The sequence below is a fragment of the Gorilla gorilla genome, chromosome 21 (assembly GCF_029281585.2).
Source record: "Gorilla gorilla gorilla isolate KB3781 chromosome 21, NHGRI_mGorGor1-v2.1_pri, whole genome shotgun sequence".
In the NCBI taxonomy this organism is placed as follows: domain Eukaryota; kingdom Metazoa; phylum Chordata; class Mammalia; order Primates; family Hominidae; genus Gorilla; species Gorilla gorilla.
The window spans coordinates 49,316,011-49,328,175 of record NC_073245.2 but is presented as its reverse complement, the minus strand read 5'-3'; the positions used below and the strand labels follow the sequence as shown (position 1 = coordinate 49,328,175).

The window sequence follows — 12,165 nt, the reverse complement described above, 5'->3', positions numbered from 1 at the left end:
CAGTGATGGTAATGTTCTAAAACTGGATCGTCGTCATGGTTGCACAACTTTGTAAATTTACTAAAAGTCAGTGAGTTGTATACTTAAGACAGTATTCACTAATTATTTTTTCATTTTCTATAGTAATAGAATCCCTGAACTTTAGTTGGGTATTTGAAATACTCTTATTTCCTAGACTTTTTGCATATAGGTGTGACTATTTGTCTAAATTCTGGATGCAAATTGAAGTAGTACATGCAACCTATGGCAAATAACCTTAAAGGGAGAGAGTAGGCTCATCATCTTTCTTCTTCCTGCCACCTGGAAAGTGATGTGATGGCTAGAGCTGAAGCATGTTGGCCAGGATGGTCTCAATCTCCTGACCTCATGATCCGCCGCTTTGGCCTCCCAAAGTGCTGGTATTTCAGGCATGAGCTACCACGCCCAGCCACTAAAGCTGCTTTTAAAAAGCCGTCAGAAGTTAGCAGCGATACATTGGGACCAACTAAGAACTACGATAGTGGACTTTATACTACGGGAGTTGGGAAGCCACTGAAGAAATTTAGTTAAGGGACTTACATCATCAGATGCAGATTTTTAGTGTGACTCTGATGGAGATGGATTAGAGGCTGTTCTACCAAACAGGAAGAGAGACAGGCAGTTAAGCAGTTGCACCTTTTCAGGCAAAAGATGATGATGCCCTGATTAGGGCAGTGGCTTCAGAGATGGAGAGGAGGGAGTAAAGAAACAGGAGCATTGGGCAGACGCCGTGGCTCACGCCTGTAATCCTAGGACTTTGGGAGGCCAAGGCAGGTGGATTGCCTGAGGTCAGGAGTTCAAGACCATTCTGGCCAACATGGCGAACCCCGTCTCTACTAAAAATACAAAAATTAGCCGGGCTTGGTGGCATGTGCCTGTAATCCCAGCCACTCTGCAGGCTGAGGCAGGAGAATTGCTTGAACCCAGGAGGCAGGAGAATTGGCTTGAACAGTGAGCCAGGATCACACGACTTCACTCCAGCCTGGGCAACAGAGCAAAACTCCATTTCAAAAAAAGAAAAAGAAAAAGAAAAAAAGAAATAGGGGCATCTGTAGGCAGACCTTGATTGAATCAGAAAGGAATGGCAGGGAGGAAGAAGGCATTCAGGCTAACTCCCCACTCCTCAGTTTTTGGCTTTGGAGGCCAAGTTAATGGTGATATCATTTACTGACACAGGAATTACACTACATTTTCACCACTGACTGTTTCTCTGTGGGACATGAAATTCTTTAAGAAACTCAGTTCACTAATGCAGGACCAAAGAAGTCATAGAGTACATATGTGACATGTGTCCCTCATACTACCCTGGTGCAGTGCTCTGTCCCAGTACTCCACCAGAAAAGACAAGAGGCTGTTTCTCTTTCTATTCTGTAAGGATGCTACAGCAAGATATTTGTTCTTAAAGATGTAGGCTTCTTCAGTCTCCTAGTGCAGTGTTTGTTAAAGTGTCTGAAACACTGCCTCAGAATCCCCTATGAAGCTTGTTAAAAAAAAAAAAATGTATCTTCTGGCTGGGTGTGGTGGCTCATACCTGTAATCCTAGCACTTTAGGAGGTTGAGACGGGTGGATGGCTTGAGCCCAATAGTTCAAGACCAGCCTGAGCAATATGGTGAAACCGTGTCTCTACAGAAAGTGCAAAATTTGCCGGTTGTGGTGGCACACGCCTATAGTTCCAAATACTCAGGAGGCTGAGGTGGGAGAATTTACCTGAGCCCAGGAAATTGAGACTGCAGTGAGCTGTGATCACACCACTGCACTCCAGCCTGAGCATCAGAGTAAAACCCTGTCTCAAAGAAGAAAAGCATTTTCCAAGACCCTACATCACACATACTATATTAGTCAGGACTCTTGGTTGGAAGTAGCAGAAACTGAGCTCACACTACCTTAAGAAATTGTGTAGGCTTGTATTACAGCAAAGTCCAAGGGTCTGTCGTCAGGATTGAATCCCGAGACTCAGTTTATTTCATCAGGGCTCCATTCATCTCTCAGATGGACTTGCACTAAAGGTGGCAAAGATGGTTACCATCAGCTCAAAACTGCAGTGGAAAGGGTGTGTCATTTCCTTTTAAGCTTTTTAGTCCTGGGCAGGACTCTGATTAGCCTGGCTTGGAGTCAGCTCCCACCAAACTACACGAACCAAATAGGATTGTTAAGGATCTTGAAAAGGTGGTTTCCCAAAGGGATGATGGGCAAACAAAACCCATGTCACAACTACAGAATCAGAATCACTGGAGGTGGGAAGATTTTTTCCATATTTTAAACAAACTCTCCAGATGTTTCTCACACTGAAATTCGTGAACCATTGGCTTAACGGCTGTGCGCTTTCTAAATTCAGATGCATTTTCAGCACACTTAAAATGTGCGGCCAACTAAAAGCATTTTGCAACACTTCTCTCACAATAAACAGCTTCTCAAAGTACTTCATTTACTCCCTCAGGAATCCAAAGAAAATAACCGAGGGTAAGTAAATATGAGAATTTCTTTATGTCATCCCAGATGAATGTTCCTATCCTGCCGTCTCATCATTCTGCAGCTGTGAGTTTTTTCAGCATCCTATATTGCCTTTCTGGCCTTTTCTTTAGGAGTTCTTTAGGACCTTCTTACTTTGTTTTATTCACAAATTAGAATCACTGAGGTGAGGAGTGAAATGTTGGGATAGTCTTTAAGCCTCTCAAGTTTTAGGATGAGTCTCACAGTTGAAAGACCACACTTTTTTTCTTTTTTTTCTTTTCTTTTCTTTTTTGCTTCCCCCCCCCCGAGACAGTCTCACCCTGCCACCCAGGCTGGAGTGCAGTGGTATGATTTTGGCTCACCTCAGTCTCTGCCTTCTGGGTTCAAATGATCCTCCCACCTCAGCCTCCTGAGTAGCCGGGACTACAAGCACACACCACAACACCTGGCTAATTTTGCATTTTTTGTAGAGACAGGGTTTCGCCATGTTTCCCAGGCTGGTCTTGAACTCCTGGGCTCAAGCAGTCCTCCCATCTCAGCCTCCCAAAGTGCTGGGATTACAGGTGCTGGGATTACAAGCTACTGGGATTGCAGTTGCTGGAATTACAAAGTGTTAGGATTACAAAGTGCTGGGATTACAGGATTATAGGCCACCACGTCTGGCCTGGAAGATCACACTTTAAAAACTTACTCTAGCATACCAAGATGCCTAAATGGATTCTGAAAATAAAAGAATGGATTAAAAGCATGAGTAACTCCCAATTTTCTTCCCACTGTAATGTTCTTCCACAATGTTTATGTAACTCTCAGGCCCTACATTTGAATCAATGACAGAGAAGTTATTACATATTATTTTTCTTTAGAAGATATCTCTTCTAGGCAGGATCAAAGCTTTATTTCAAGGATTAACTTTAGCCAAAATTTGAGGACCACAGACCAGATCGAATACATGTGTCTATAATTTAACCTTCTATGAACCTGGCATTGTGCAAGTCCCTGAGGAATTCCTAGAAGAAGAGCCAGAAAGAATCCTTTCTTTCAGAACGAACAGATACACACATAAAGAACTGGTGATAGCACACATAAGATTGAAGCGACCTCTAAGAAGAAGAAACTTTTTAAGTGCTATGAGAACTCTTACGAAAGACATGGTGAAGAAGCAACCAAGGCTTCCTAGGAGACATGACACTGGAGCTGGACCTTGAAGGATTTTGATGGGCAGAGAAGAGTTTTGGAAAGGGCCTTCCAGTTTAAGAAAGTGACATAAGGGTTGGGTACAGTGGCTCATGACTGTAATCCCAGCACTTTGGGAGGCCAAGGTGGGTGGATCGCTTGAGCCTAGGAGTTCAAGACCAGCCTGGGCAACATGGCGAGACCCCATCTTTACAAAAACAAATTTAAAAATTAGCCAGGTGTGGTGGCACACGCTTGTGGTCCCAGCTATTCGGGTGGCTGAGGCAGGAGGATTGCTTGAGCTCAGGAGTTCAAGGCTGCAGTGAGCTGTGTATGGCACCACCGCACTCCAGCCTGGGTGACGGAGTAAGACCCTGTCTAACAAAAAAGGACAGTGACATAAGCAAAGGTATAGGGTTTTCAAAGTCTGTGTTTTCTTAGGTAAAGGTGAATGGTCTGAATGGTCTGGATGGTTTGAGCACAGAGTGTGTGATGGGGAAGAGATGAGGCCGAAAAGTTAAGTCAGGACCAGGTTATGAATAGCCTTGAAGTCCATGCTGAGGCAATGGGAACTTGATTCGATAAAACCTGGGGACTTCGGGGGTGGGGGGCAAGGGGAGGGAGACCAATAGGACAAATACCTAATGCGTGTGGGCTTAAAACCTAGATGACAGGTTGAGAGGTGCAACAAACCACCATGGCACGTGGATACCTATGTAACAAACCTGCACATTCTGCACATGTATCCTGGAACTTAAAGTAAAATTTTAAAAATCAGCTGGGTGCAGTGGCTCACGCCTGTAATCCCAGCACTTTGGGAGGCCAGGGCGGGCAGATCACTTGAGGTCGGGAGTTCGAGACCAGCCTGGCTAACATGGCGACACCCCGGCTCTACTAAAAATACAAAAATTAGCCGGGCGTGGTGGCGGGCACCTGTAATCCCAGCTACTCAGGAGACTGAAGCAAGGGAATTGATTGAACCCAGGAGACAGAGGTTGCAATGAGCCAAGATCACGCCACTGACTCCAGCCTGAGTGACAGAGCAAGACACCGTGTCAAAATAATAATAATAATAATAATAAAATTTAAAAAATAAGTAAATAATTTTATATGGAGCAATAGGAATCCTACTCTGCTTGTTGGCAAATAAATGGATACAACCACTTTTTTTTTTTTTTTTGAGACAGGGTCTCACAAAAAGGAAAAAAATAAACCTGGGGAGTTACTGTTATGAAATCAAAGTCAGTCTTTTGACACCCTGAAGAACTGAGTAGAGAGGAGAACTTCTTGTAGATTGCATTGGAATCAGCCATTCTCCTCTTGCTCTTTGGGATTTCCAGGCACCTGGCTGAGGTGTGGAGAATGCTGGCGGTGGAGCTTCCCAGCACGACCTGGATTCTGTGGAGGCTCCTGAGGAAGCTGCAGAAATGCCATAATGAGCCTGCACAGGAGAAGATGGCATATGTGGCTGTGGCTGTAAGCCCTTCAGCTTTGCCCCTCTAATGTCAGCCCCTCCCAGGATGACTGACCCCACACCCCAGTGGAGAGTGTTCCTTTTGGTCCCTCTCAAAGCCTGCATCTGTCATCCATTTATGTCTACAGTGTTTCTGCCAAGGGATTGACATGGAGGGAGCTGGGGAGAGTGAAGGAGTCAGAATGCTTTAATACAAACTCGTCCAACCTGCCTTTTTTTGTTTTTGTTGTTCTGTTCTGTTTTGTTTTAGGCTTTTAGCAGCCTGAAGCCATGGTGTTTAGTTTCTGTCTCTAGTGATAAGCGGAAAAGAGGGATGAGGAAGGGACTTTATTGACCCAACCAGAAACAGAAACTAAGAACCCATGACTGTCATCTGTCCCTTGGAAACATCCCTGGTTTAATATGTTTAAAACATTCCTTCCCTCATCCTCTAAAAAATATGTATCATCATAGTTAAAGAGAAATGCAAACTTGTGGGAAAAAAAACTTCAAATATCGTAGAACTGTATAAAACAAAGTGCAGACTAGACGCGGTGGCTCACGCCTGTAATCCCAGCACTTTGGGAGGCCAAGGTGGGTAGATCACCTGAGGTCAGGAGTTCAAGACCAGCCTGGCCAATATGGTGAAACCCCATCTCTAGTAAAATACAAAAATTAGCCAGGTGTAGTGGCGCCCACCTGTAATCCCAGCTACTCAAGAGGCTGAGGCAGGAGACTTGCTTGAACCCGGGAGGCAGAGGTTGCAGTGAGCCGAGATCACGCTACTGCACTCCAACCTGGGCAACAGAGTGAGACTCCATCTCAAAAAAAAAAAAAAAAAAAAGCCAGGCACGGTGGCTCTTGCCTGTAATTCCAGCACTTTGGGAGGCCGAGGCAGGCCAATCACTTGAGGTCAGGAGTTTGAGACCAGCCTGGCCAACATGATGCAACCCCATCTCTACTTAAAATACAAAAATAAGCCAGGCATGGTGGCGGCCGCCTGTAATCCCAGCTACTCAGGAGGCTAAGGCAGGAGAATTACTTAAACCAGGGAGGCAGAGGTTGCAGTGAGCCGAGATCACGCCACTGCACTCCAGCCTGGGTGACAGAGAGAGACTCTGTCTCAAACAAAAAAAAAAGAAAGTGCAGATCTCCCTGAACAGAAGTTGGCCAACTTTCTATAAGAGACCAGATGGTAAATATATAGTCTCTGTCACATATTCTTTGGATTTTTTTTTAACAATCTTTGGATTTTGGATTTTTTTAAACAATCCTTTTATTAAAAAATGTAAAAACCATTCTTAGCTCATGTCTGTAACAATCTCCCTAAAAATGAATTTTCCAGAAGTCTTTATACATATATAAACTTTTGGTATATCTATTTGGTATACTTTTTTCATTTTTTCCTTTTAAATACTTTATTTTTTAGAGCAGTTTTAAGTTCACAGAAAAATTGAGCAGAAAGTAGAGCGTTCCCATAAACCTGCCTCCACACACACACAGCCTGCCCTACTATCAACATTTACTTTTTACTTTATTTTCTCCCCTACCAGTTTATGGTTCAGCTTTTTGTGGTCTAAATTATTGTTATTTTTCTTTTTGAGACAGAGTCTCACTCTGTTGCCCAGGCTGGACTGCAGTGGCATGATCTCAGCTCACTGCAACCTCTTCCTCCTGGGCTGAAGCGATCGTCCCACATCAGCCTCCTGAGTAGCTGGGAATACAGGAGAGTGCCACCATGCCTGGCTAATTTTTGTATTTTTTAGTAGAGAGGGGGATTCCCCATGTTGCCCAGTCTGGTCTCAAACTCCTGGGCTCAGACAATCCTCCCACCTTAGCCTCCCAAAATGCTGATTACAGACGTGAGCCACAACACCCAGCCTTGTATATGTTTTTAATTGGCCATTTGTATTTCTTTTATGACTTGTTTGTTCATGTCCTGTACACTAGTCCTTCTCAGATTTAATATGCACACAAACCACAATCACTTTGGGATATTATTAAAATGCAGGTTCTCGGCTGGGCACAGTGGCTCACACCTGTAATCCCAGCACTTTGGGAGGCCGAGGCGGGTGGATCACGAGGTCAGGAGATTGAGACCATCTTGGCTAACATGGTGAAACACCGTCTCTACTAAAAATATGAAAAATTAGCCGGGCGTGGTGGCGGGCACCTGTAGTCCCAGCTACTCGGGAGGCTAAGGCGGTAGAATGGCGTGAACCCGGGAGGCAGAGCTTGCAGTGAGCAGAGATCTCGCCACTGCACTCCACCCTGGGTGACAGAGCGAGACTCTGTCTCAAAAACAAAAAAATAAAAGATAATAATAAAATACAGGTTCTGATATGGAAGGCCTGGGATGGGGCTTGAAATTCTCCCTGTTTAACCAGCTCCCAGGTGATGACAATGCTACTGGTGTGTGGCCTACCCTTTGAGTAATTTTTTTACTGCTACGTAAGAGCATTTTATATAGTAAGAACAATATATTGATACAAATACTTCTCCAGGTTGTTGCCATCTAACTCTTTTTTTTTGAGACGGAGTCTCGCTCTGTCACTCAAGCTGGAGTGCAATGGCACGATCTCGGCTCACTGCAACATCCACCTCTAAGGTTCAAGCGATTCTCCTGCCTCTGCCTCCCAAGTAGCTGGGATTACAGGCGTGAGCCACCACACCTGGCTAATTTTTTTGTATTTTTAGTAGAGATGGGGTTTCACTGTGTTGACCAAGCTGGTCTCAAACTCCTGACCTAAGGTGATCCACCCGCCTTGGCCTCCCAAAGTGCTGGGACTACAGACATGAGCCACTGCACCTGGCCTGTTGTCATCTAACTTTATGATAAATGTTGCCCTGGCTTTATATTTGTATGTAGTCAAATATGTTAATAGTTTCCTTCATGACTTCCATATTTCAAAATGGCAGGTGCTTAGTTCCTCTCTGTGTCTTTTCCACCACAGGCCACAGATGCCCTTTATGAGATGTTTTTGGGAAACAGGCTTCGAGCAGCTACATTCCGACTCTTTCCTCAGCTTCTCATGACACTGCTTATCCAGATTCATCACAGCATCGGCCTCACCATGTCTGATGTCGACATCCCAAGTGGCCTGTACACAGAACAGGAAGTGCCTTCAGAGGTCACCCCTTTGTGGTACTGCCCATCATTATTTCATTGACATTAAGTAACACGTACTAAGCACTGGGCACTGTGGTGAACACAGGGATAGCCAAGATGTAGTCCCAACTGGAGGGGAGCTTACAACCTTCAACCCTTATGAGCCATCAGGATGAAATGCCCAGGAATCATTCTGAGCTTTCATTGGTTATCTTTGGTTTTATTAGTAACAAGGTAAATTTGGCTATCTGGGTTATATCTGGGTTAGCCAAATGTGATATTGTGTTAGCCCTTTCCTAATAAATCAAGTACAGACAGAAACAAAACAGCCTAAACCTACCTCCAAAACTGTACTGATCCACCATGCAGTGATTTCTGCTTTCTGTTTTATTGCATGGAGAGATATTTTTAAGTCCCATTAGAGTCTCAGTAGAAATTTCTTAGTGTTGTTGGTTGGGCATGGTGGCTCACGCCTGTAATCCCAGCACTTTGGGAGGCCGAGGCAGGTGGATCACCTGAGGTCAAGAGTTTGAGACCAGCCTGGCCAACATGGTGAAACCCTGTCTCTACTAAAAATACAAAAATTAGCTGGGCGTGGTGGCACATGCCTATAATTCCAGCTACTCAGGAGGCTGAGGCACGAGAATCACTTGAACCTGGGAGGCAGAGATTGCAGTGAGCCGAGATCGTGCCGTTGCACTCCAGCCTGGGCAACAGAGCGAAACTCTGTCTCAAAAAGTAATAATAATAATAAAGACGTTTCTTAGTGTTGCTGTGGTACATGGATTTCTTTCAGAGAAAGTACTGTAATGTGACATATTTAAGAACACCAGACTAAGTCAGTAAACCTGAGTTCTAGTGCAGTTCTCATTCATCCATTCAACTAGTTCTATACCCTGGGCAAATCTATTGTTCTGTGCCTCAGTTTCCTTATCTATAAATGGAAAGGTCAGGCAAGGTGATCTCAAAGGACCATTCCAGCTTTATTATTTTGTTTTATTTTTTGAGACAGGGTCTCCATCTGTCACCCAGGCTGGAGTGCAGTGGCATGATCATGGCTCACTGCAGCCTCAACATCCTGGGCTCACGTGATCCTCCCACCTCAGCCTCCTGCGTAGCTGAACCACAGTTGCCTGCCACCATGCCCAGCTAATTATTTTTATTTTTTGTAGAGAAGGGGTCTCACTGTGTTGCTCAGGCTCCTTCCAGCTTTAAGATTCTCTGATGCTAGGTCCGGGATAACAGTTCAGTAAGTAGCTTTTAAAGGCAGTGGACGGCCAGGCACAATGGCTCATTCCTGTAATCCCAGCACTTTGGGAGGCCAAGGCAGGAGGATCATTTGAAGCTAGGAGTTTAAGAACAGCCTAGGCAATAGGGCAAGAGCCTGTCTCTACAAAAAATTTTTAGGCTGGGAGCAGTGGCCCACATGTGTAATGCCAACACTTTCGGAGGCCAAGGCAGGAGGACTACTTGAGCTCAGGAGTTCAAGACCAGCCTGGGCAACATGGTGAAACCCTGTCTCTATAAAAATTAGCCAGGTGTGTTGGCACACACTTGTGGTCCCAACTACTCGGGAGGCTGAGGTGGGAAGATTGCTTGAGCCTGGGAGATTGAGACTGCAGTGAGCAGAAATCGCACCACCGCACTCCAGCCTGGGAGACAGAGCCAGACCCTGTCTCAAAAAAAAATTTTTTTTCTTAAATTATTGGAGCCTGATGGCATATGCCTGTAATCCCAGCTGCCCTGGATGCTGAGGCAGGAGGATCACTTGAGCCCAGGAGCTCAAGGCTGCAGTGAGCCATGATGGCACCCTTGCCCTCCAGCTTGGGTGACAAAACAAGACCCTGTCTCAATAAATAAATAAATAAATAATAAAAACAGTGGAGATAAATAGTGTGGGGTAAATTGTATCTCAGTAAAGCTTTTTAAAAAAGCAGTGTGTGTCTGTTTAGCATCCCAGATCATTTCTTTTATCATAGATTTCCTTTTAAACTCCTGGGGAAATGAGACCTAGTTAGATTTCTTTATGCTGAGATCTTGTGTAAAGGGCCTTACAAGTTATTAGAGCATTAAGACTCTTCTGGTCTCACTACTGCACTTGACTAGTCTTGAAAGTAGGCCGGGCACGGTAGCTCACACCTGTAATTCCAACACTTTGGGAGGCCGAGACAGGCATATCATCTGAGGTCAGGAGTTTGAGACCAGCCTGACCAACGTGGTGAAACCCAGTCTCTACTAAAAATAGAAAAATTAGCCAGGTGTGGTGGCGTGCGCCTGTAATCCCAGCTACTCAGGAGGCTGAGGCAGGAGAATCGCTTGAACCAGGGAGGCGGAGGTTGCAGCGAGCCACGATCTCACCACTGCACTCTGGCCTGGGCAATAGAGCAAGCCTCCGTCTCAAAAAAAAAAAAAAAAAAAAAAAGGAAGAAAGAAAAAGAAGAAGAAGAAAGCAAAAGAAAAAAGAGAAGAGTCTTTGGGCAATTTGGAAAGGAGAGATTTACAGTCCAGCAGTTGTCAATGCATGACCCTCCTCACTGAGAATGGGATGACTGTGTGCTGGTAAGTTGGAGGGACCTGTTGAAATCACCCACACTGTTTTCATTTGATTTAGCTTTGCCATGCAGGCTACAAAGACTCTCCTCCTCAGAACATGCTGCTTGCAGGAATTCAACATCATGGAAAAGAATAAAGGATGGGCTCTCCTGGGAGGAAAAGATGGCCATCTTCAGGGAGTATTTCTCCTTGCCAAGTAAGGCTTCCTTGTCATGCATACACCCACCTGTTCTAAATCGGCATTGTTTTGGGTATTTATTTCCCTTCTAGTTATCACAGCAACTAAGGTTGAATAACCTCCTTATAAGAGGGTGGGCAAATATCCATAATGCTAGGCAAATTTTTCAGAGGTCCTGGCCCTACCGTATACTATCCTGTAGCTGGGCAAGAACTTCTAGAGGGTCCCCAGCCCTGAGACAATGCCCTCTGGATGGGAGCATTCCTGAGAGTCATTCTGTTGGTGTTGTGTTTTGCAGCGCATTGCTGGAAAGAAATCGGCTCCTTGCACAGAAGGTCATGTACTTATTAGTCCCTCTTCTTAACCGAGGGAATGATAAACATAAACTCACATCTGCAGGCTTTTTTGTGGAGGTAAGACTCATTCTTTAGAAGCTGGATTCAGGAAGCCTATGAAGCAGCAATCCCTGCCTTCCTAGGCTACATCGAGTTAGTGGCATGTAGGGATCTGTTTCAAGAGTGAGATAGAAATAATTTTCAGATTCAAGGCCGGGCGCGGTGGCTCACGCCTGTAATCCCAGCACTTTGGGAGGTTGAAGCGGGCGGATCACCTGAGTTCAGGAGTTCAAAACTAGCCTGGCCAACATGGTGAAACCCCGTCTCTACTAAAAATACAAAATAATTAGCTGGGCATGGTGGCGGGCACCTGTAATCTCAGCTACTCGGGATGAGGCATGAGAATCACTTGAACCCGGGAGGCAGAGATTGCAGTGAGCCAAGATCGCACCACTGCACTCCAGCCTAGGCAACAGAGTGAGACTCCATCTCAAAAAAACAAAACAAACACACAAAAAAGAAAGAATTTTCAGATTCAAGCCTCTCAAAAATCTTCTTTCCACACATGCATAATTCAGTATTCCTTGTGTACCTATAGGGTAAATAAACATCATCCTGTATGTTCTGTAATAGAGATTTAAAAGGAAAATATGTACTTTAGCATTGGTGGGAAGGTAGCTCCCCACATGAAAAAGGGCTTAAAGGTCATTTTTTTGGCTGATCTCTGGGTTCTTTCAGCTTCTCAAGAGTCCAGTGGCCAAGAGACTGCCCAGCATATACTCTGTTGCCCGCTTTAAAGACTGGCTACAAGATGGAAATCATCTCTTTAGAATTCTCGGCCTGAGGGGACTGTACAATCTTGTTGGACACCAGGAGATGGTAGGAGGGGCCCCC

General features: G+C 44.9%; 1 protein-coding gene across 4 annotated transcripts in view; it reads left to right on the top strand.

Annotated features, from left to right (window-relative positions):
• The window catches only part of MROH8 (maestro heat like repeat family member 8), a 77,843-nt gene that overhangs the window by 47,150 nt on the left and 18,528 nt on the right, over positions 1–12,165 (top strand). For all 4 annotated transcript variants that reach the window (XR_008674652.2, XM_031005059.3, XM_055373477.2 and 1 more), the window contains exons 13-17: positions 4,984–5,119; positions 8,051–8,241; positions 10,817–10,954; positions 11,235–11,349; positions 12,010–12,150. Coding sequence is in view for 3 of the 4 variants with exons in the window: in XM_031005059.3 (XP_030860919.3) it covers positions 4,984–5,119; positions 8,051–8,241; positions 10,817–10,954; positions 11,235–11,349; positions 12,010–12,150 (721 nt within the window). In the remaining variant the exon portion in view is untranslated. The remainder of the gene's footprint in view (positions 1–4,983; positions 5,120–8,050; positions 8,242–10,816; positions 10,955–11,234; positions 11,350–12,009; positions 12,151–12,165) is intronic.